The 25,686-nt window shown below is 39.7% G+C and overlaps 1 protein-coding gene across 1 annotated transcript; it reads left to right on the top strand.

Annotated features, from left to right (window-relative positions):
* The first annotated feature begins 2,894 nt into the window (after nucleotides 1-2,894).
* On the top strand, nucleotides 2,895-24,252 carry LOC103105318 (mucin-16-like). Its single transcript, XM_056820608.1, has 9 exons — nucleotides 2,895-4,255; nucleotides 4,744-4,857; nucleotides 16,669-16,796; nucleotides 16,921-16,988; nucleotides 18,397-18,569; nucleotides 19,841-19,876; nucleotides 21,881-21,943; nucleotides 23,453-23,564; nucleotides 23,889-24,252. The coding sequence occupies exons 1-9, from the start codon at nucleotides 2,992-2,994 to the stop codon at nucleotides 24,064-24,066; spliced, it is 2,136 nt and encodes a 711-aa protein (XP_056676586.1). The 5' UTR covers nucleotides 2,895-2,991; the 3' UTR covers nucleotides 24,067-24,252.
* Nucleotides 24,253-25,686: the final 1,434 nt, after the last annotated feature.

Below are 25,686 nucleotides of genomic sequence, written 5' to 3'. Positions count from 1 at the left end.
GATAATTTTATAGTTCTGACTTAAAATGTAAATTACTTGGTCACCAGGGAAAATCCCAATTAATAAAATACCCAAGTCAGCTGGAAATTATGGTGAGTTAAGTTAATAGAGAGAGAAGGAATTAAGGAGAAGAGAGAGGGAGAGGAAAGAGTTAATACTGCTCAGACTCAGGCTGAGCCAGGCAGGAGTTAAAGGCCTTGGCCAAAGGGGCCTCCCTGAGCCCAAGGGAAAAGGAAGTCAGTCTTATCCCTCACCACGAGACCATCTCAAGGAAACTGTCTGAGTGAGCTCCTCCAGGCTGAGTTCCAGGATCGAACTGGCACCCAGGCTGCTCACAGGAAGTGATCATCCAGATCCACCTCTCCAGGGAAAGAGGGTGTTTTTTGTTTACAGATGAAAAATCCCAAATATATAGACCTTTCACCCTTGTGTCTCCTCCTCTAATCTTTCACATCTACCAACTACATCAAAGGCTTTCTCCAGGACTGCCCATACTTTTAGTTCTCACCACCTTTGATTGGATTTTTGAGTTAATTAACACTTCTTTGTTAAGTTCACCTTTTATTAGTTACTTGACCTTCATTGATTAATTTAACCTTTATAGTTACTTAACACCTTTTTGTATTAAGATCTAAAAGTAGACTTAGCTTAACCTTCTAGCTTCACTATAAGGTGAGAACTTAGTACCTTCATTATTCAATCAGGAGATTACAACTTTAGTTCCCCTAAAGTAAGGTTTAAGTTTAAAGTTTACAGATCCCTATCTCATCTGAGGACAAGATGACAGGACAGATTCATCTCTATATCATTCTCATCTTATTTAATACTTTCTCATGGTGGCCACACACTCTAGAGCAGAAGTAGATCCTAATCACTGACACAGTATTTTTGTTTTGAAAGTGCTTGTCAGGGAGAAGGTGTTAATGTCAGGGGTTGGGGACTGGTTACTCTTCTCAGGAAGGATGAAATTCTCACAGGCTCTGGGGATCTCTGTTCAAATGACTCGAAACATCCCCCATCAACCCTTAGGCACACTTTAACTAACTGCTTTGGTCACAGGATTCTCTACTAATACTTCAGAGACACTGAAAAAAAGTGAGTAGATCTGACCAGGGAAGAGAACCAACAGACTCCACCAGTATCCCTGTGACTGGCTCTACTGGGAGAGATTCCATTTCAGACACTGAAACAGACATATGTGTCATGGAAACAACTCCAAGAGCCACAGCCACTCAAGCCCCACTTCTCATTGCCCCCACTGGAAAAAGTGACCTCATGCTTGAGATACACCAGAGAACTATGTCCTCTCCCACTGAAAACTCAGCTCCATCTGAGATATCCTCTGGAGTAACCATGACAATTGCAAAGCCCTCACTCTACATGAATCCAGTAGAACCCACAGCTAGCCGTAGCTCTAGTGCTCCCTTAAACATCAGCCTATCTGGGACAATTTTTTTCTATACCCCTTGCAGACACACCTGTAGCTGAAATAACTGCTGGAGAGAGTTCCAGCACCTCCCTTACTCCATAGCCCACTCCAGTTGATTCTTTCAATACTGCTGACTCAGCTCCAGGAACTGACATAACCTCCATTGTGCCTCTCTCTTCATTTCCAACAGCCATAAGTGCCACAGAAACCACACCAGATCCAGACTTGTCAATGAGACATACCACACTAGAGCCAGGCTCAGCTGCCCTACCTTCCACTGCTCCCAGCATTATTCCAACACCATCTGGAGAAGACACAAATACCCCATTGTTGCCTATAGAAGGACCAGCAGAAGATAAAACAGAGTCCAGCAACTTCCCAGTGAATTCAGACACCCCTGGAATCAGCCAGAGGGAACACATATACTTCACAGGTCCTGGAGTAACTTTTCAACCTGACATGACCTCTACTTCTCTGCCCAATTTAAGTGAAGGGACCAGTTACTCCAGAACTATCCCCTCACCCTCTTTAGGGAGTAGGAAAAGCACTGCCATGATTGGAGTCTGGACAAGCCCAGCTGAACCTCTCACTCCGGAGCCTAAGAAGCCCACCTCTGCTGAGGGTTCATTCTCTGTTGGACCAGTGACTGAATTTAGCAGCAGAGAAAGTGGACATTTACAGAATAGCTTGGCCCCCAGCATCACCCCAGGATGGGAGACCAGTAGACCCGGCACCACTACAGAGTCAGATATCAGCACACTCATCCCTGGCAATTTTCATCCTTCTGGGGGCACTGCTGACCTCATGTCAAGCCCTGTGGAAGGCTCCAGTCCAAAGCCAGCTGTCTATACCTCTCCACCCCACACCACAGGTACTACAGGGACAAGGCTGGGAGGAGAGACAGACTCATCCTTGGTGTTGACTACATCAGCACCTGCTGTCGCTATCAGCAGCATCTCTGGGGCTCTCCTTGGTACAAGAACAGTGGTTCCATGGTCTTCAAATTCAGCTGAAGCGACAGATCTTACCATGAATCGCCTTGATCCTATATCCATGTTGCCATCCAAATTCTCTACTTCATCTCCTGTAACATTTTCAGGGGTTACTTACAAGGATGAAGACAAGAGCTCCAATGTTCCTGGGACTGAGAGCATAAGTGTCATCTTCAGCAGCAAGGTCACAGACAGGGTCTCTCTCCATCCTGAGATCACTCCTAACCTACTGGGCACAATGGAAGAGAGCACAGGTGCTTTGCTGACCCCTTCTTTGCCTGGACCTCCTGGGTCTTCAGCTGCTGCTATGGGAGGTGTATCGAACATGTCAGGTACCACTCCTGGCTCAACTCCACAGGTGACTCTAGCTTATGAAATCTTAACTAGAGACTTAGAGAAAACCTCAGACTTCCCACTGGCCACAGAAAGTACAACTAAGACTCTCCCAGGCAAGATGATGGGTGACACCTCCTTGACTTTCATGAGCTCAGATGCTCAATTGAGTTCAGCATTGTGTCTTACCACCAAATCAGCCCTGTGGCTCTCCCTGGACAAAGCATAGTCCTTCTTATGTCAACAATAGCTGAAGATGGGGCTCTCACCCTCACTGGGACAGATACCACTTCTACATGGCAAAGGACACAGTCTTCTTCAACTACTATAACCTCATCTAAGGTTACCCCCATGACCAAGAACATGACATCAGTTTCCCCCAGGACTAACTCCACGAGTCTAATTTCCAGCACAAAAATCACAGACATTGTTCCCTTTCCCCCTATGTTCGCTCTTAGCCATGAGCTCCTAAATTCAGTGGTAGAGAATAACACAGATGCCCCACTGACCACTCCAAAATCTCCAGTGCTCTCAGACACTCATCCTAGAAGCTCATTGGTCACCTCTGCTGACTCAGCTCATGGTGAGCGACATGACATCTTAGAAAAAGACTCAGAACTTTCCCTGACCACTTTAACCTCAGAGATCAGAGAAAATACTGTTACAGCAAAAGTGATAGAAGGTAGCACTTTAGCTCCTCCAAGGATCAACATAGGAGCTGAGGAAAGACCATCCATTCCTGTTACTACAAATCTAGGAGACATTCCACAACGTTCTGAGGCTGTGACTCCCAGAGACACAAGCCCTTCCTCCCTGTGGCCAGCAGTGACCACAGCGACTCCTTTTGATATTGGTTCAAGTCTTGATGATGTGACCCAGGCTGAGCTGTCTGAAATTCAAAGCCCACTGATCATCACTGAAGTCCCACAGAAGAGTGAGGCAGGATTCCCATTGAATATTCAAAGTCAAAGTATATCTACTCTGGAGGCCAGTGATACAGTAGGCACTGCTCCTACTGTGACCTTTGTCTCTCCACTACCAAATGTCACTGCTTCTAGCAGCATGGATGTAGATGCAGAAATGATGTCAAAATTTGCTCCCTGGACAGCCAGCTCCTCATCACAAGTAGAAGCCAGTTCTCCCAATCTGGTTGTCACCACAGGAGATGGACCCTCACTAGGAACAGAACCTCACACTCCCATTCATGAATCTCTGAGTCCAAGGCCAGGCTTAAGTACCCCCATGAACTGGACAAACACAGCTTCCCTTGAGATTGCTACTTCATTGGAGGACCCAGGGCCAGCTGGCTTGACTCCAGAGACTGAGAGAAACCCAGAGGAAACACCAACTCCACCTATCACCCTGCCTCCAGCCAGCACACAGGAATTTCGCACAACAGCATCTCCCAGTCCTCCTGACACAACCACAGAGGGCAGCAATGTCAAGGCAGGGACAGCCTCTGATTCTTATCCAGTGCCTTCCTCTTCCAGCCTCTTCCCAAGTAAGCATATTTTAAATAAGCTTCCCAGGGAGGATATTGGGGTGTGGCTTGGAGGAAATGGGGCATGTCTGTCCAGGGAGGGTTGGTTTCTGTCTTTCTAAGGAGAAGGGTCTTTCTCCCAGGTCCTTCCTCTCTTTAGCCTTCCATTGGGCCACTGTAGGGACTGTTCCTTAGTGCTATATCTGTTGAATTAGTGTCATCTCTGCAGGCTTCCTCATCTCCATGGGAGGGGCAGTTTCACAGTCCCTGTGCTAAAATGATTCTCCTCTTCTTAATTATGGGATTCTGATTCCACTAAATCAAATATATATGGGGATTGTCCATCAGTGAGTCAGTGCTTTGAAGAGAAAAATTTTATTTACCCTGTGGGGAAAAGTCAGAGAAGCCATGTATTTTTGGATTTAGCCATTAATAGCAACAATGTACTTTCCTTTGTGAGTCCACTAATAATGACTTGACTGAGCTTTGGTTTCTCCCCTCCCCTGTAGGAGGTGATGCTGGTGTGGAGCCAGTCACACATTCCCAAAGCCATGGAGCACCAGGAACCACAGTAGCACTGATAAGGAGCCCCCTGACCCCTGTGTCTACTATTATGCCCACAGGTGAGTAGGTACCTCCTCTCTGTCTCTGTGTTGGAGGTTTACCCTTTTTAGGGCCTTGTTTCCCAGTCTTACAGAGGACACATGAAATTATTTTAGAGATCAATCCTCAAGAACTCTTCTGAACCTCTGATTCCTTTCTATGTACAGCCTGGAGAAGAGGAGTTTTAGAGTGAGGTTCCCACTGCTAAGATCTTTTATATAATCAAACATAGGCACAAAGTTGGAAGGAAACTTTGAAGTATCAGCTATTATATATAACCTCTCATTTTACAGATATGGATACTGAGGCCTAGAGAAATAAAGTAATTAGCTCAGGGTGATTGGACATGACTGAAAGGGACCCTCAATGCCCACTTTGCTGAACCCCATCATTTTACATATGGGGAAACTGAGGCCCCGAGAATTTAAGTGGCATGCCATATGACACAAAAGTAGAAAGAATCACAGGTGAGATTTGAACTCAGGATTTCTTCTTCCAGAGTCATTGTTCTTTCCACTCTATTATGCTATTCTTCAGGGTCAAGAAGAGAGTTCAGCCCTAGCACCTCACTTTGAATGGCTAAGGCTCTTTGCACTTTGGGGAAGGTTTTTCTATGAACTCTCCAAGAGCAAAGAATGTGTTTTTAAATTTTTATTTACTTCCTTAGTATTTAGGACAGGGCTGGACACTTAATAAATAAACACTTAATCAATGGCAACTAATTGATTGCTTTGATCTAGTGAGTAGATTGGTGAGATCCCAGTTTATTAGTAAAATTTGTCTTCAAAACCTATCTTTTACACCTACCAACTGCTTGCCTATGGAAAAGGGAAGGGGAATGGAATAAGCATTTATGTAACATCTACTATGTGCCAGGCACTGTGACTAAGCATTTTTTATAGAAATAGTATCTCCTTTGATCCACATAACAACTCTAAGAATTTGGTGGTATAGTTAGCCCCATTTTTCAGATGAGGAAACAGAGGCAAGCAATGACTGATCAAGCTAATGAGTTCTTAGTTTAAATTTGAACTCAGGTCTTCCTGACTCGAGACTCAGCACTCTCTCTACTATGCCAGCTAGTTAATTCTATGGTCAGAGCCACAGAGGTCCTGGTGTCAAGGAGTCAGGAATAGAGATAGACCCAAAGGCTCTGCTCTTTAGCAATGAACTTGGGGAAGGTGAATGAGGCAAATATGGGCAAATCATTTTATCTATCAACCTTGACTTGCAAAAGAGGAAAAGAATGGCTCTAGGACCTTCCCTTTAAGGTGTGTTTCCACAACCTTCTCCCTCATCTTGGCTTAATAATTCACTTGGACCTTTGGTGATTACTTGCACTTGGCCCACCGTTTTAGTATCAAATCCCAGGCATTTACCCAAAAGTCTTGTCTTTTCTGAGGCATTGTTCTTCAACCAGGCATGTTTCTTGGTTGTTACAAGGGAATCACTTTAAAAGACTGATATATATTAATTTAAGGTCGCCAAGGAATCAGCTATGTAATTCCTAAATGAAAAACTCAAGTCAGCCGTCAGCCTTTTTTGGAGTTTAATTACAATAGGAGCAAGAAAGGAATTAGAGATATATATAGAGAGAGCAAGGGGAGAGAAGGGAATAGGGCTTAAATACCCCTTCTGTTTAGGCTGGGCCAAAAGGCCCAAGCCCTTAGATAGCTGGGGCAAAGAAAAAGAGATCAGTCCCTATTACTCACGTGTCCAAAATGGAGAAACAGTCTCAGAGGCCCCCACCTTCAGCTTCCTTCAGAGCAAGCTTCCTCAGAGCCCAGGAACCACACCGCTCCAAAAACTCAACCTCTCCAGTCTCCAGACCCTCCTATCTTTAAGGACACCATCCAAGTTGCCTCCCCTCAGTCCTCACATCTACCAATCACTCTTCATCAATTTCCCTGTCAATGGAGGCTCTCGCTTAACCCAGGACCGCCCAGAGGTTTCTGGCTTTTGCACATGTCTGTTGAAGGTCATATTTTTCAAATGATTAAATCTTTACTCTTTTGTTACAGCCCTTTCTAAATCCTGTTAACTTGAGTATGGTAGAGATTGGAATAATTAAATTTTGATCTAGGCTGCAGCCCTTACTCAATCCTATTAGGACTGAATAGGGTGGAGATTTATTCCAAGTATCTCCATTGTATCAATTCTAAAATCAATCAAGACTCAAAGAAATTCCTGTTCTATGCTTAAGCATAGGTCAAAGTCCTTTCCATTGTTCAGCAAAAGGTTTTCTGTCCTAAAGTAATCTTAAGAAGGGAAGAGAAGAAACCTCCCATGCCAATGGAGTTCCCATTCCAATAGACTATCAGTAAGAAATTTTCCAAGTATGAAATATCCCAATGGTGAAATTTCCAACATTTATAAGTCTAAGGAAATTTGAGGTTTACAATCCCCCCTGATGATCATTGGGAGACTAGTCTCCCCATTGATCATTTAACATAATCATTTTGTAGTTCTAAATTCACTTCTAACTAAAGATATACACAATATTCAATTTTCTAAGAGAAATTAGAATAGTGAGAGAGGAAATAGAAAAGAAAAGAAAGCAAAACCAATGTTTGCTAGGCGCATTGACAGAAAGCCAAATTAGGGGCAGTCCCTTTTGGCATAAATGTTACAATAAATGTTCAATCAAAAGTTCAGTCCAATCAATCACATCCAAAGTTCATTCTTGATCTTCTTGATGAAGTGTAGGTTTTTGGCATCTTTCTGCAACAGTTCATTCTCTGGATATAAAAATTTCAAGCTTCTTTCTTGAAGATCTTTTCTCGAACAAAATCAAAATCTTTGAAAATTTTTTATAACAGTAAAATCTTAAACAAAAGTCTTGGATTTTTATAAAAATAAAATCTCAAACAAAAAAAAATTCAAAAATTCTTAGATTTTAAATTTAAATACAATCCCCCCTGAAGTAAGTATTAAAAAAAAATATCAAGTTTAGCTCAGAATGCAATGTTCAGTTATGGGGTTGTATGTGTCAATTATCAAAAGAATAGAAAAAATAATCAAAAACATAAGAAAAACTCAAAATAGACCTTGTATAGGTCCAGTTTAAAGTAATTTCTATCCCACAAGTATGTAGGACAGAATGCAGTAATATTTCACTTAGCCATTTGTAGCCAAGACTACAGGAAGTTGCCATAATATAAGAAGAAAAGAATTAGAATTCTATTTTGATGGGGAAATGTCATTCCCTTGTCTGATTTTTTTTTCTTCAGAGATATAGGGAGCCAGCATGATAGTCAAGCTTTGTACTTGTTTGAGTACTTCGAAAGGAGTGTAGATACAAGGAAGTCCTACGACTTAAACATAAGTTAAGCGTCGCAACCTTGAGTCTCACTTTAATATTTCATGTGTGCTCTATTGGCACTATTCAGGTTTAGTCTGTGCTCCTTGTTTTTATCCCTTTTCCTGGAATCAGACACAAACATTAATCACAGTCCTATAATATTTTATCAATAAATGGCAGGTTCCCATAGTTTAAAGCTTTTAGGCATATATTGATATTATAGCAAGAGTATATATATTAACTTGTATTACTGCAGGGAAAAAAATAATATTAATATTAATTATGTGTACCTTCAGTACAAAAAAATGAGAAAAAAATCAAATATTCTGATCAAAAAATAAAAAGAAATAAGAAAAAATAAGGGAAAAAATCAGTAATTCAATATATTCTTGAAAAAAAAACATCCATTTGTCTATGGATTATTATCTCCAATTCATATGATAAGATAGAGTCACAATTCATATGATAGGATAGAGTCAATCAGTCTCAGCAGAAGATGCTTTCTTCACATGTGAGCAGTGAATCCAAGAGTCTCTTTCTCCAATCTTTATAGATGTTGGAGTAGTTAATAATATTTGGAATGGTCCTTCCCATGAAGGTTGAGTTGCTCCAGTTCGCTTGAAATTCTTGATATAAACTTTATCTCCTGGGTTCAGGTCATGCAGAGAAAAGTCTAATGGTCCAGCTTGTACTGCAGCTCCGGATTCATGAAGTTCACGTAGTTTGTGCTGTAACTCCTGTATATAGGAAGCAATAGTAATATCTCCCCCTAATAGCGATGTATAAGCCGGGGAGAAAGGCTTAGCCTGTATAGGCGGATGTCCAAAAAGCATCTCAAATGGTGAAATATGTAAGTCTCCTCTAGGCCTGCTTCTAAGATAAAATAGGGCCAGAGGGAGAATTTCAGGCCATTTTAAATGGGTCTCAGTGCATAATTTGCCAATCATAGTCTTAAGTTCTTTATTCATCTTTCCTACTATTTGGAGAGGAGAGAAAAAAAAACTGAAAAAGGTTAATTAATATCAACAAAATCAATACAATCTAAGAAGAATCATCTTTATTATACTGGGAAGTTCCCTGGGCACCCTCCTGAAGGGCACCTCTCTGAGGATCATTAGCACCTCGAGTAATTTTTGGACGAGCGCCATTTCTCATATATTGTTGAGTATTATCATTAAAATTTTCTTCAATTTGAGCATTGTCATTAAATTCCCAATTCCTATTTCTATAATTCTGGTTTCTAAAGTTCTTATTTCTATATTCATTATAGTTATTTCCATGGTCATTATTATAATTTCTAGAATTCTGGTTTCTATAACCATTATCATAATTTCTATAGTTATTATTTCTAAAACCATTATTAAACTGTGTATTCCTTCCAAACATCTTAAGAAAGGTTCTACATTCCATCATTTTGTGGCCCTTCTTCTCACAGAAGTGGCAAGTAATGGATTGATAATTGGATTTCTGGAGAGGGGCAATTGTCGTTGGTTCATTATCATGCCCACTTTCCAATTTAGTTATCCTATCTATTACACATCTCATTTTTTTCTTCATTTCCTCCATGTCATCATTATTCTCTTTCTCCTTTTCTTCGTTTCCCTTAAAAACATATATAGCTGTTTTTCGCAATTCTTCAAGGTCCATATCTGACCATCTTGGGCATTGTGTTTTAAAATAATTTTTAATTACTTTGCAAGAATTATTTACAAAGATTCTTCTAACTTGTCTTAAACTATTCTCTTTATTTAAGTCCCAATCTAAGTATCTGTCCCCAAACTCGATAATTCTGTCCATAAATCTGGAGGGTGTTTCGTTTTCCTTTTGCTTAATTTTTTCCAGTTCCATCCACTTATCTGTACTGTCCGCACATTCCTTCATGGCCGTGAGGATGGCCTCTCTACAACGGTATAGTTGTAGATAGTCCTCAGGATTATTATAGTCCCATTCGGGATCCTGAGATGGCCAATGTGCTGCATTACGCCCCCGGGTTTTGTTGACATGAGCAATTATTTTATTTTTTTCACGTTCACTTAAAAAAGCCTGTAGTAAGCTCTCAACGTCCTTGTAAGACGGATTATATTGAAAAAATATGTCTCCCATCTTTTTTGTTACTAGAAAAGGATCTTGTTCATATGTGGGGATATTTCGTGTAAATTCATTTATTTCTTGGGGAGTAAACGGTATCCTATGTCTTAAAGTCACCACATCCCCATTTCGTCCTATTTCAGGTACTTCTCTTAGAGGAAACAGGCCTCTAGTTGAATTTTGCACCTGTGGGTCAGTTTGACAAGGACAGGTTTCTCTAGGAGGACAAGATCTCCCTTGCATTGGAATTTGGTTTTCTGTAGGAGAAGGAACATGAGAAGCTGGGATTGCAGGGGAAGGGTTTTGGGGATTAAATTCAGACAAGATTTGCACTGCACGAGAGAAGCAGTCTGTTAACTGGGCTATAGGGAAGGTGTTTTCCATCTCTATTTCAGGGAAGGAAATTTCCTCATTCAAAGGTTCAGAAACAGGTCTGTTTCTGGTAGAGTGGGTGTTTGCCCATTGATCCTGTAAGAAACATTTTAGATCTTCTAATTGGGCTTGCATTTTTTCCTCAATTTTTCCTATTTTATCTTCCATATCTCCCATTTTATCCTCAATATTTCCTATTTTATTCTCAATATTTCCTATTTTATCCTCAAGTTTTTCTATTTTATTCTCAATATTTCCTATTTTATCCTCAATTTTTTCTATTGTATCCTCAATTTTTTCTATTGTATCCTCAATTTTTTCTATTTTATCCTCAATATTTTCTATTTTATCCTCATTTTTTTCTATTTTATCCTCAACATTTTCTATTTTATCCTCAATATTTTCTATTTTATCCTCATTTTGTTTTATTTTATCCTCATTTTGTTTTATTTTATCCTCAATATTTTTTATTTTTTCATCTCTAAATATAGTATTGAGGAGTACAAAAATGACAGTACCTATTAATATAAAAATTTGGAGGTATCCTTCATTCCTCAATGCCCCTACTTCTTCAGCTGCCATATAATTGTCAAAGAATGTAGTACTCATTTTTATATGTATATTTTGTAATTTCACAAAACACGTGGGGAGCAGGGCAAAGCAACAAACTTTCCACAGGGTTTTTTTTTTTTTTTTAATCCAGGAAGTTGTTCCTTAAGGGAAAGGATATTTAGAAACAGTTCTTCCAGCCAGGACTTTAGAGTCCTGTTGCTGAGATTTAAAAACAGCTGTTTTCTGTCTATCAGAGTCACACAGCTGGGAAGTATCTGAGGTCCGATTTGAACCCAGGACCTTCTGCCTCTAGGGCTGGCTCTCAATCCGCTGAGCTACCCAGCTGTCCTTTAAGATTAAAGGGAAGAAAAAGAAAAAACTGCTGATTCCAATTTAACTTAAGGAGAAAAGAGAAAAAGTTTTTTATACTCACATGTTCTAGCAGCTGTGTCTTTAAGCCAAGTTTTTTTTTTTTTTAAAAAAAAGGACTAAGTGGTGAAACAGTATAGTAAAAAGGCAAGGAAAAAGTTTTATTGAGAGGATTCTTTAGACTCCCGTGTGGTCAGCCACAATGTTACAAGGGAATCACTTTAAAAGACTGATATATATTAATTTAAGGTCGCCAAGGAATCAGCTATGTAATTCCTAAATGAAAAACTCAAGTCAGCCGTCAGCCTTTTTTTGGAGTTTAATTACAATAGGAGCAAGAAAGGAATTAGAGATATATATAGAGAGAGCAAGGGGAGAGAAGGGAATAGGGCTTAAATACCCCTTCTGTTTAGGCTGGGCCAAAAGGCCCAAGCCCTTAGATAGCTGGGGCAAAGAAAAAGAGATCAGTCCCTATTACTCATGTGTCCAAAATGGAGAAACAGTCTCAGAGGCCCCCACCTTCAGCTTCCTTCAGAGCAAGCTTCCTCAGAGCCCAGGAACCACACCGCTCCAAAAACTCAACCTCTCCAGTCTCCAGACCCTCCTATCTTTAAGGACACCATCCAAGTTGCCTCCCCTCAGTCCTCACATCTACCAATCACTCTTCATCAATTTCCCTGTCAATGGAGGCTCTCGCTTAACCCAGGACCGCCCAGAGGTTTCTGGCTTTTGCACATGTCTGTTGAAGGTCATATTTTTCAAATGATTAAATCTTTACTCTTTTGTTACAGCCCTTTCTAAATCCTGTTAACTTGAGTATGGTAGAGATTGGAATAATTAAATTTTGATCTAGGCTGCAGCCCTTACTCAATCCTATTAGGACTGAATAGGGTGGAGATTTATTCCAAGTATCTCCATTGTATCAATTCTAAAATCAATCAAGACTCAAAGAAATTCCTGTTCTATGCTTAAGCATAGGTCAAAGTCCTTTCCATTGTTCAGCAAAAGGTTTTCTGTCCTAAAGTAATCTTAAGAAGGGAAGAGAAGGAACCTCCCATGCCAATGGAGTTCCCATTCCAATAGACTATCAGTAAGAAATTTTCCAAGTATGAAATATCCCAATGGTGAAATTTCCAACATTTATAAGTCTAAGGAAATTTGAGGTTTACATGGTCACTAGTTTATGCATTGGTTCCTACATACTGGCTCTGTGGTTTCAGTGACCTGGTCCTATGATGCTATGGCCTCTGAGTGTTTCCAAAGGCTACTGTAGCCATGAGATCCTGGAATTGGTCATAGGTGAGAACTGGAAAACTGGACCTCTCTGATGTCATTGTCTCCACATGACTCCTGGTAGCCCATCAAACTTTGGTGAATAAGGTCAAGTTTGGAGCTCTAAGTGGGATAGAGATGAAGATGAGGAGACAAATGCCTCTGGATGATCTTAGGTGAGGATTGGAGGCAGACCATCAAGCCATATTCTGGATAAGAAAATTCAAGGAAGGGAAGTATGTCCCATGTACTATAAAATCCCTAAAGCATCCTTTTATTCAGTTGTGACTGAATATTCCTCTCTTAATTTACTTATTGCCCTTGTTTATAAGCCTTGTTAAGACATCCATTTCCAATAGAAAATCGCCTATACTCTTAGAGAAGCTGTATGTCATTCAGCATTGCTGAGAAATCAAGCCATATCTGATTAGCATGTTGCTTAATAGTCTCTGATGCCTTATATCTTTTAAAATTTAACTTTATTTTAAAAAATAATTTTATTCAAAGATATTATATTTTCCCAATTAAATCTAGTAACAATTTTCAGTATATGTTTTTTTGAAATTATAATGTCCAAATTGTCTTCCATCTTCCCTTCTCTCCCCCTCTTGGAGAGATTGTAAGTAATTTGAAATGGATTATACATGTATTATCATGTAAAACATACTTCCACATTGGTCATTTTTATAAGAGAATACTCATATAAAACCAGAGCTACATAAACTGTACATAAGCTAATATGAAAGGGAGTATGCTTTGATCTGCAACTGACTCCCACATTTCTTTCTCTAGAGGGGAAAACATCCTTTGTCAACAGTCTTTCAAACCTGTCCCAGATTGCTGCCTTTCTGAGAGTAGTTTTGTCTTTCACAGTTGATCATCTTAGAATATTGCTGTTCCTGTGTACAATATTCTCCCTGTGCTGCTGATTTCACTCTGCATCAGTTCATGAAGATCTTCCCTGCTTTTTCTGAAATTATCCTGCTTATCACTCCTTATAGCACAATAATACTCCATCACCAGCACATACCCCCATTCAGTCACTCCACAATTGATTCCCTCAATTTCCAATTCTTTGCCACCACACAAAGGGCTGCTATAAATATTTTTGACAAGTAGATCCTTTCCCCATTTTAATTATCTCTTTGGGATATAGATCTAGTAGTGGTATTACAGGATGAAAAACTATGGACAATTTTATTAGCTCTTTGGCCATAGTTCCAAATTGCCCTGCAGAATGGTTGGCTCAGATCATAAACTCCACCAACAATGCATAGTGTCCCAATTTGAAAAAAAACACAAAATACCAACAAACTTGCAGGAGCAGGGCAGCAGCTCAGATAGAGAGATTGGAGTTCTCTTAGAGTTCGGGAGGGGGGAGGGGCAAAAAGCCTTGGCAGGAAAAACATGGCTTAAAACAAATTTATCTAGGCTATCTTTTTAAAAAACTAAGAGTTTTTTCTCATTCCTCCTGCTTTCCATCAATGTAAAAATTAAATTTAAATCTGAATAATAAAAATATTATATTTCAGGAGTTTTATTAAAGATCATTAGAAATAATACAAAATAAAGACCACATGCCCATGGCTGATTAGTCGATTTAAAATCTCTGCATGTAGTTTACCACCACCACTATTCTGGCTGCAAGCCCAACATAGACACCCAAGAGGACTTCCCACTCGCTAATATCCTCTATCTACAGAAAGTACATGACAACAGGAAGTCAATGGGCTCCCAGGAAATGTAGTTTTGATTGTAAGTCTTATTAGGTCTTATTTCTGATCATGGCTTTTAGATAGCCCAGTAATTTTTAGATTATCTCTTCTGGATATATTTTCCAGGTTTGTTGTTTTTCCCATAAAACTTTTCATTTTTCATTCTTTTGATTTTGATTTTTTTTTTTTATATCTCAGGGAGTCATTAGCTTCCTCTTGCCCAATTCCAATTTTTATGGTATGATTTTCTTGAGTGAGCTTTTGTACTTCATTTCCCATTTGACCAATTCTATTTTCTAAAAAGTTCTGAACCTCAGCAAGTTTTTGTACCACTTTTTTTATAAGGCCAATTCTGCCTTTCAATAAGTTTTTATATTCATTGTATTTTGTATATCTTGTTCTAGTTGGTCAATTATGGTTTTTAAAAAGTTCATCTCTTCATTGCATTGCATGCCTCTTTTACCAATTGGTCTATTCTTGCTTTAATATCGATTTCTAAAACCATAAAAAATATTGATTTCTTCAGTATATTTTGTCTTTTTTACCAAGCCATTGACTCTTTTTTCATGATTTTCCTCTATCACTCTCATTTCATTCCCCAGTTTTCCTTCCACTTCATTTATTTGATTTTCAAAATCATTTTTGGGCTCCCAGATGAATTCTTTTGGGCCTTAAGAACAATAACTAGTTTTTATTGGAAGTTTGTATGCCACAGCATTGGTGTTCTGAGTTTGTGTTATGGTTTTCTCTTATCACAAAAATAACTTTCTATGTTGATTTTCTTTTTTTGTTCTTTGCCTTTTAATTAAAAAAAAAACTGTTAAAATTGGGATATGGACTTGTGATGAATAGAGCCCTCTTCAGGTTCTATATGCATCTGCCTTCAGAGCTAACTCCTGGGATCTATCTGCTTTCAGTTCTTTATAGGTGGTATAATGTAAGCAACATATTTAATACTCTCCTAACTTTGCTCTAGTTTCTGAGTAACCCTATGCATTCTTTCCCCCTTTAGACCTGTGACCCAAGCTCCCTTCCTCCCCTGTAGTTATAAGCACTGGTATCTGCTAGCACTCATCCTCACCCTGAGATCCTACCCACAGACTGAGAGCTGTTTCTTTATAAGAGCAGAGTAACAATAGTCTTGTACCTGCAGCCTGCATAGGGAACGTTGTAATTTTTTTTCTGAGAAATTGTCTGACCTTGTCTATATAGTCAAATCCTCCAGAGACCTTTGCTGCTACTTCAGTGGTGCCCAAGGTTTTTTGCCTTTATAGGTCCTGCCCTGGTGCAATTTGTTCTACCTTTACCTCCACTACACTGTTTTTCATCTGTCCTGATGGTCTTCCAAGTTGTTCGTGCTGGAAACTTACTTTAGTTTATCTTTTTGTGTGTTGCACTGCGTCAGAATTCATTCTACAGCATTATGTCAGTTTTGTGAAGGGTCATTTGATAGAGATCACATGCGGATGTGTACCTTCTCCACCACCTTGGCTCCTCCCTCAGCTTTTACTCTTACCAATTTGAATTGTTGGAAACTGAAAAGGAGACCCTTTTCAGAAGAATTGGAAGCAAAGGTTCACCTCATTACCTCATTCCTTCTAATTTTACCTACGTTGGTTTTGTTTGGGAGGAGTGATTTTTTAACTTCATCTTAACAGCATAGTAAATTTTATCTTGCTATCTATCCTCTATCCCTCATGTGATCATGAAATGTCTACCAGTCGATGAATTTGAAAGTTAAAATTTTCCTCATTACTCTTAGTTTTTTTTATCATTTCACCCTTTATATCTAACTAATTTGAAGTTCATTTTGCTAAGTCATGCAAGATGCTGGTTCATCCCTAGTTTTTGCCAGATTAATTTTTAGATTTCTTTGCAATTTTTTTTTAAAATAATGAGTTCTAACCTTTGAAGGTGGACAAACCTCTTCATTTTACACGTGAGGAAACTAAGGCCCAAAGATAGGACATGGGAGGGGAAGGATTTGAAGTCAGGTTTTCTGACTCCAAATCCACAAGTTTTTATAGTGCCAGAGTAATGATAATGATAATGATTATAACAATCAACATTTCAATCGAACTTGAAGGTTAAGGAAGCATTTTATTTCATTCATGTAACATTTCTGAGGCTCAGACATGGGACTCTCTTTCTCTCCTGTACAGCATCAGAGAGCTCCTACTTGAAGGTTTTCAACCTCAAATTCACCATCCTCAACCTGTTCTACATAAAAGACATGGGTCAAAGGGGCTCCAGCAAATTCAACTCCATTGAGGATGGCCTGCAACCCCTGGTGAGACTCTACCTCCACACCTCCTCTACCTCCTCTCTCCCAAGCTTTCTTCCTCAACCCTGGGTATCCAGGCTTGCTATTTAGCCAGGTACTCAGCAGTTTCTTCCTTTCCTTTTGTTTCTAGATCAACTCCTTGTTTAGAAAAAACAGCTTTGGCTCTCACTATTTTGGATGCAGGCTGACTTTGTTAAGGTGAGAGTCATGGGAGCTGATGGTTCAAATAGCAAGGAGCAGCACATTCCAATCTGACTGGTGTCCAGGGTGGTTCTTCCTCTACTTCCCAGTTCTAATTCCTTCTTTCCCAAGCTGAGGTGGATAAAATACCCCAACCAACAAGCCATTAGAAATATTCTGGGCTCCTTCTAGCCTTTTGCAAGTGGAGAAAAACTCCTTTCCCCACAACTTTGCAAAGACAATGTTGCAACTGTTTTTGCTTTTTCTTTATAGTTCCACATACAAGGAATAACTTGGGAATCACCAAGTGGTGCTTAGTGAAGGACTGCTTAGAAAATATCAACATTACCTTTCTCTAGAGTCAGAGAATTATATGGGACTTTCAAGGTCATCTGGACCACTTTCTTCATGTACAGATGAAAAATGAAGATCCAAGGACATTCCAGTGACTTTTCTTTAGTCAAAGATACTGTCAGGTCTAGGATTCTAACACAGGCCCTTTGATTTTAAATCCAATGATCTTTCCACTTCTCTAAAGAAATTACTGAAAATAACCAGACCCCATACACACTTGTAAACATAGATATCAGTGAATTTACACAGCCCTGCCAATTCTATTATGTCAATCGGGAAGACCAGATTTCACATTCTCTCTCAATCTCAATGAACTGATGCACAGAGTGAAATGAGCAGAGCCAAGAGAACATTGTACACAGAAAGTAAACCATTGTGGAACAATTCAGTGTAATGGACTTTGCTACTAGTAGCAATGCAAGAATCCAAGACCCTCTTGAAGGACTTATGGGAAAGAATGCTAACCACATTTAGAGAAATGGAATAGTAGGTATCAAGTGATAACCATTTGTACAACCAGTGGAATGGCTTGTTGGCTCTGGGAAGGGGAATTGAAGAGGAGAAGGAAAGAAAATGAAGCATAGAGACACTGAAACATGGGGAAAATGGAAAAATATTTAAAAATAAAAATTAATTTTAAAAATTCTCTCTCAGATACTTACCAAACTGTGTGCTTCTCAGCAAGCCACTTCACTTCCTTTTGCCTTAATTTCTTCATCTTTAAAATGAGAAGGTTGGTTCTGATGTCCTTTTCAACTCAAAATCTACAATTCTTTCCAAATCTTTTTTCCAAGTGGACCATTTCTCTCAAGAAATGTTCTCTGAATAACTAAACTTCACTAACTAAACTATTGGAGTCAAACTCAAAAGGAAACAAAGTTCACTAAATTGTACATCAAGGTCCTTGTGCCCTGCATATTGACTCAGAAAAACCACACATATTTATATAGTTAGTTCATCATCAACAGTTTAAAATTAGAGAGGAAGTATGAACTACATTTTAGTCTGGTTCAGGTGACTTGCAGGAAGGGCCATGTTTTTGATACCTCGTGTCTAAATCATTAATTTCTAGATCTATGAAGAATAGGACAGCAACAGGAGTGGATGTCGATTGTGCTTACCATGAAGATTACTCCATCCCTGTCCTGGACAGAGAGAAGATTTACTGGGAGCTGAGTGAACAGACCCATGGAATAACAAGACTGGGTCCCTACATGATAGATAATGAAAGCCTCTATGTGGATGGTGAGTAGCTTGAATTGGAACATGCCCCTTTGTTTCTCTAGGTGGTTCCATTTCCAGAAAATTACCAGCCTACCCAAATTCTTCTTTCCTTTTAGACAACCTTTGTCTTCATGGTTTTTTTTTCCTATCCCTCCTGGGAACACTGGCTCTCAAAATGGTGAAAAACTATTAAAATATTGGGATTTACTTCTAAAGACCAGAAATGGCTTGGTTATTCTTAGGCTCCTTAAACTAAATTTGCTCCATGAATCCCTTCCTCTTGAATAAGGAAGTGCCTTGAATGATGAAAATACCATTTTACCAACCCTATGGGTCCCAAAACATCTCTCCTTTCCTTCCTTCAACTTTTGCCCAGATAGAGCTGCCCTACTCAAATATTTATGTCTCTCCTTCCCTCTGTCTCTGTCTCTGTCTCTGACTCTCTCTCTCTCTCTGTCTCTCTCTCTCTCTCTCTCTCTCTCTCTCTCTCTCTCTCTCTCTCTCTCTCTCTCTCCCCCCCCCTCCTTCCCCCCTCTCTCTCTCTATATATATTATATATTATATATGTATATATATAATATATATATATATTTCTGTGTCTCTCATTTCATCTTTCTTTAGTTATAACAATCAGTTATACGCATCCACCAGCAGTAAGTATTTGGCATCTTGATTGCACTATCTCCCTCTGCCCTGGCAGAGGAAATAGTTTATCTTTCTCCCAATATGATTCACTTAATTCTCTGGAAATTGACCTAAGGGATGGCTTGTGGTTCCTCAGCGTTTTAACCATCAATTTCCATTGAGGTACTTAGTGACTTAGCCCAACACCTTTGCATATAGTAATGGCTCCATAAATGCTCCTTCAATGGTAAGTAGCCCAGGCCTACAAATTAACTTCTTTTTCATTTGCTAATTTCAATTGGCTTGGCCATGTGTCCCCTATTCCCTCTCTGTTTTGAGACCCATATTTCTTCATTTTGATTACCTAGTTTTCAATGATGTTATGACCCAGATTTTTCCATGCTTCTTGGGAAGAATTTATCTTTTCCCTGAGATATAAGGAACCATCACATATCTGGAAATTAAGCAATCAAGGAGAGCTTTGTTGAGGTGGAAATTTATGTTCTTCCTGAAGTGCAGCAGACTCCTGATCTGGACCCTTTCCTCTTCCTACTGGCACCAGCCCTGATAGTTTTACTACCTGATTGCCTAATCCTAATGGCCCCAGATTTCTCTCCTCAGAGTTTTGTCTTTCCTCACATGGTGCATCTCTTTCTCTTTCTCTACAGGTTACAATCATTTGGCCGTGGCCCCCACCAAAATGCGTGAGTGTGCAATACCTCAATTTCCCCATTCTCCTGACATGTCCCTATTGAGATAGAAACAGTTCCTTCATTTTACCCTTCATCTTCATGACTGATTTGATTTCCTGATGATGATGATGATAATAGCATTTATATAGTTTCAAATATGTTATTTCATTTGATCCTCACAAAAATCCTGGGAGATGGGTGCTACTATTTTCTGAATTTTCCATATGAGGAAACTGAGACCGAGAGACATTAATTTCAGCTAGCAAGTACTCAAGGCAAATTTCAAACTTAGGTCTTCCAAACTCCCAAAGACAGCACCCAATTTACTATGCTGCCCTTAATGTCAAGCCTCTTACTCTCTTTGAGCATCAGTTTTCCTCATCTGGAGAAGGAAGGCATTGTATTAGACAGCCACTGAGGTCTATTTCAGCTCTATATTTATGACCCTAACCTTCCCATTAAGCCAGGAGAATAGGGAGAGCATCTAGTTTGACCATCTCCATTTTTCTATGGATCAGAGCAGAAAAAGAGTGGATTGTTTCATACACTTAGTGTCTCTGTCTCATTCTGTTTCTCCCACGCTGCAAGCTTCCTATTCTCTCATAGCATTTCAGAGAGGTCTCTCCTCCAAGGAACAGATCTGTCTCCCAAGTGACCAGGTCCAACAAATGGGATCCTGTTTATTTGGGTCATTCACCCCGAACTTTATTTTTCTCTTTTGCCATGTTGGGCTCACTCCCCCACATTGTCCCCTTTTAAGATTCCAGGTTATAATGAATGAAGTCCAGTCCTACACAGTGTTGATGAGTATGTTCACATTCATTTGAATCTTGGGCTCATACCCCCACTTGGCACCTGGAGTTGGGCCCCAATGTGACTGTGTGACCTAGTCAAAGACCTTATTATCCAAGCCCCTGATCCTGAATGACATCCTTCAGAAGTGATGAGGAAGGAATCCAAGAAGTGGCCTTTGCAGCTTTGGGGAAGTAGTGAGAAAGACTTCGGACACAGCAGGAAGCCTTTGAATGGATATTAAATGACCACTTGTGTAGCATATTAGGGTGGGAATGTTATTCAACTATATGTGTTTTGAGCATCCTTACAGCTCTGACATTGTACAATTTGGTGATTCTGTGAAGAAAAGACTCCAGTTAAGAAATGAGGACTCCAGATCTTTCTAGACCCTCTTGCCTCAGAGCCATGGCCTTATGCTCTAATATTTCCTCTTCTTTTACTATAAATTGGATGGAGATGACAAGATAAACTGTCTTCAAAGTCAGTAAATTACTCAACAAACATGTGTTAAGCTCCAACTATGTATCAGCTACTCTGTCAGGTGATGGGGGTGTAGAGTCAAAATAAAAGGAAGCAATCCTTTCTCTAAAAGCATTCACATTTTATTGTGAGGGATGACATCTATATGAGCATTGATGGGTGTGTATGATACACACACTTATGTAGCCCAAATTCAAAAGTCAATTCAAGTTTGATGGAAGAGTGTTAGCAGTTGGTAGTAATCAGAAAGGAATCCCTTGCAAGGTGGTCTGCAAGGAAGAAAGAGAGATTCTACTGAAGTGGTGAGAAGTGCATTCTAGGCATGAGTTGGGGTCAATGAAAAACAATGGAGATGAGAAATATAGTACCCTATGTGAGGAACAGAGAGATTCTAGTTTGGCCAGGCCTTTTAGTGTGGGAAGGAGAATAGGGCATCATGAGGCAGAAGGTGATAGTTTAGGGCAAGTTGCTAAGGGTGCAAAAATGATTCTGGAGTCAGCAGATCTGGGATCAAATCTTGCTACTGACATTTACTTTGTGTCCTTAGGCAAGTCATGAGAACTCTACAGGCCTCAGTTTCCTCCTCTATAACATGAGGGTATTGGACTAGATATACTTTGAGAGCCCATCTTGCTCCAGGATGGCTTCTATTTGTTTTTAGAGGTGATAGAGGACCATTCTGTTTTAGGTGCTAGAAGATTCTGCCCATCTTGAAACATTTTCCTTTTTTTCCGGTTTTAGCACCAGACCCAGCAGTAGCACCTGGTTGTCCCCTGTGGGCCACAGAGCCTGGAGGCTCCCAAGGTAAGGAAGAGAGGTTGATTCTGTGTTCTGGCAGTGGTGTCAAACTAGATACAGATTCCTGTGGACTGCATATTGGCTTAAAAACTACAGATTAGCATTACCTATGTTAACGACTCTAATCTCTTTATCTTGTTAAATATCTCCCAATTATATTTTATTCTTATTCTGCCACACAGAGGACTTTGTGGGCCTCAATGTGGGCTATGAATGTGGCACCTCTGGGGGCCTAGTCCCAAATGGAAAGTGGGCAAAATATATGCTGTTTAAAAGAAGAATGGGCCCCAGGCCTTTCAGAGGTGATGTCTTTCTAAGAAACAGGCACTTTCCAAACAAGGAAAGGGCAGAGCTGAGGTTGCATATCATCTAGAAGCCCTAAGTCATAAAGACCAGAGATTTAAGTTTTGAAAAATTAGTTTCTACCATTGAAGGATGTTCTCTGTGGGAATTTGGAATAAATCCCTCTGTTCCTATTTGAACAATAAGGAAACTATAGCTGATTTAGGTAGGAATTCCCTGCCCTGATGGGTTTTTGCCACAAGGATCCTTCACCCCCAGGTCCCTGTAGTGTCAGGGGCGGGGGAGCACAGGACTGATCCTGCCCCCTTTGACTTAGGATTTCCAAATCATGTTCACCACCAAGGCAAAGGAGTCTGGTGAGGAACCTCATGGTCATATGATGTGAAGGAGTTAGTGTTGTTTAACTTATAGAAAAGACTAAAGGAAGACATGATAACTGCTTCCAAGCTTTTGTAGGGCTGTCACATGGAACAGAGATTAGGCTTCTCATTATGTCCCAGACAAGAAATCTAAATTGTAAATATGTACATTATGGCTTGAGATTAGGAAAAGCATCCTAACAGTAAGTGCTGTCCCAAAGTGGAATAGGCTGCCTCGAGGAGTAGTGGCTGCTCCTTCACTGAGGACCATAAAGCATTGGTGAATGTTCATTTGTTGAGATCATTGTGGAGGGGTTTGTTCCTCAGATAGAGAACAACAGACAAGATGGCCTCTGACATTCCTTCCACTTTAATAACATCCAAGCCAATAGATACCTTGCCTCCCTGTCTCATACCTAGTTTCCCATCTTGTAACATTCAAAGCTGATGCTATTAATTATCCTTCTTTACAACTGTTTTTCCAATACTTTCTGTGCTAACCACGTCCCCTTTAGTCACATCCCCTCCAGCTCCATCCCCAGCACCAACAGCTTTCTCAAGCACAACAGGTTCAAAGACTGGATCTCTGGGTTATATCCTGGAAATCGTGCCATGCTTTACTCTGGGATTAGAGCTCAAGAGACATAGAGCAAGGGGGAAATTGGAAGACTGGGCAAGGCTGCTTTATGGGATGCATCAGCAGGTCTAGGATGTGAGGTTTTCATTCTAGGGTTGGGGTAGGTGGAGAGGGAATGGAATGCTGAAAGAACAATCAAACACAGGGTGTTAGTGGGTGTGCTGACTGGATATCCAGGATTGAGGTATTGGTATTCCTCTCCCTTTTTGGCCACAGCTGCCAGCTTAAGCTTCCAGTCTTTCACCACCATTCCCAAGGTGCTGTACACAGAAGATATGCATCTTTCTGGATCTGACAAGTTCAACTCCACCAACAGAATCCTGCAGCGGTGAGTCTGCCCAATCCCTGCCTCATACACACAAAGTCTGCATTATTGGGATCCCCTTACCCTTGGATTCTTAGGAAATTCATTCCTTTTTTGAGGTGTAGATTAGGACAAATTTTCCAACATAAATATTCAATCAATTGGGGATCTTGATTTAATAAACTCTCATTTATAGACATAATGGAAGAAATTCAACAATATTGCAGGCAAGCCAAGTGCCTTTCCCAAAGCCTTTGCTAGGCTACTCAGTTTCCCTGTCTTTGTATCCAGGGTTCCTGTCACCATTCTCCTATATTTCTGTGTCACCATCAACATGTTCTTTTCCAGACTTATGAAGAATGGCTCAGAATCTGGAGTGAGTGACCTGTGCACACATAGGAGAAACCCCAGAAGCTCTGACGGGAACCAAGAAAAGGTTCACTGGGAGCTGAGCAACAAGAAAAAGCACATCACTAAGCTGGGGTTATCCTCCTCCCTTGAAAAGGGACAGTCTACTCAATGCTGAGCAGCACAACAGAATCCCTTGCCTTTTCCTCTATCCCCATGCTATTTTGACCCCCTCCTCCTAAATTTCCATTCTGATTCTAAACTTATTAATCTGTCAAAGAATCATTATTTCTCAATAACATTTTATTATACCAACCATGGAAAATAAACCCTGCCCCTATCTACTTTCCATGGATTTCTTTCATTGGGATTTTCTGTGTTATTGTATCTTAGGTGCAGAAACAGAGACATCTCAATTTCCTGTTCTATTCAATGCTTTTACTTCTATTTTTGAAAACCCTTCATCCTTTGTCATAAACTTGAATCTAAGTATCACCTCCAAGGAAAAGAGCAGTAAGTGGAGGAGGAGGCTAGTCGTTTAGGGATATGTGATTTATGGCTAGTCACAGCTAGGGTGTGTCTGAGGCCAGAACTGAACCTAAGACTATCCATCTCAAGACCTGGCTCTCTATCCACTGAGTCACTTAGCTGCCCTCATGCTATGTTTTTAAAAAATAATTTGCAATTTCTGGTTTCAGAGTCAAGATAGCAGAGTAGAAGCAAAGAATCTCAAAGCTACCATGAGAAGAAGGGAGGATAATGATGGAGATTGGGAATGCTTAAACTTTCCTCTCATCATAATTGGCTCAGAGAGGAAAATAATCATATTCATCAGGGTAAAGAATCATATCTTAATGTATAAAAAATAGGAGGGGACTGTAACAAGAGAAGAGGGATGGTAAATGGGAGGGAGGAGGAAATAAAGGGGAGATAAAAAGCAAGACACTGCTGAGGTTAGAGGGAAAGGAAAAAGAACATGATCAAAACGGGAAAACAAGATGGAAGGGATTATATACAGTTGGTGATGATAACTGAGCATGTGAATGGAATGAATTTACCCATAAAATGGAAGTGGATTATAGAGTGTATTAAAAACTAGAATTTTATCATATGTTTTTTTACAGGAAATGCATTTGAGGCAGGGTGACCCAAATAGATTAAAGTGAGGTACTGGAGCAGAAATCATTGTACATCTAAAGTAAAAAAAAAAAAAGCAGGAGTAGCAATCATGATTTTAGACAAAGCTAAAAGAAAAATAGACATGATAAAAAAGATAAGGAAGGAGATTACATCTTGTTAAAAGATACTATAAACAATGAAGTAATATCAGTACTAAACATATATGTACTGATTGGTATAGCCTCTAAATTTAAAAAGAAATTAAAAGAACATCAGGTAGAAATAGACAGTAAAACTATACTAGTGGAGGGCCTTGGCTTCCCCCTTTCAGAACTAAATAAATAAAACCAAAATTTAAACAAGAAACAACTAAAGGAAGAGAATGGAATCTTAGAAAACTTAGAAGTAATACATCTCTGGATAGAACTGAATGAAAATGGAAAACAATATACCTTTTCAGCAGTAAATGGCTTCTACACAAAAAGTGACCATGTATTAGGGCAGAAAAACTGCATAAAAAATGCAGACAAGCTGAAATAACAAATGCATCCTCTTGAGAGCATAATGCAAAAAAATAATAATGAAAAATAGTTCCATGTAAAGGTAAATCAAAAATTAATTTGAGACTAAAAAAACTAATGTTAAAAATAAAGGGTGGGTTAAAGAACAAATTATAGAA

The sequence above is a fragment of the Monodelphis domestica genome, chromosome 3 (genome assembly GCF_027887165.1).
Source record: "Monodelphis domestica isolate mMonDom1 chromosome 3, mMonDom1.pri, whole genome shotgun sequence".
NCBI lineage: Eukaryota > Metazoa > Chordata > Mammalia > Didelphimorphia > Didelphidae > Monodelphis > Monodelphis domestica.
The sequence above is the reverse complement of the archived record's forward strand: the minus strand, read 5'-3'. Positions and strand labels throughout refer to the sequence as shown.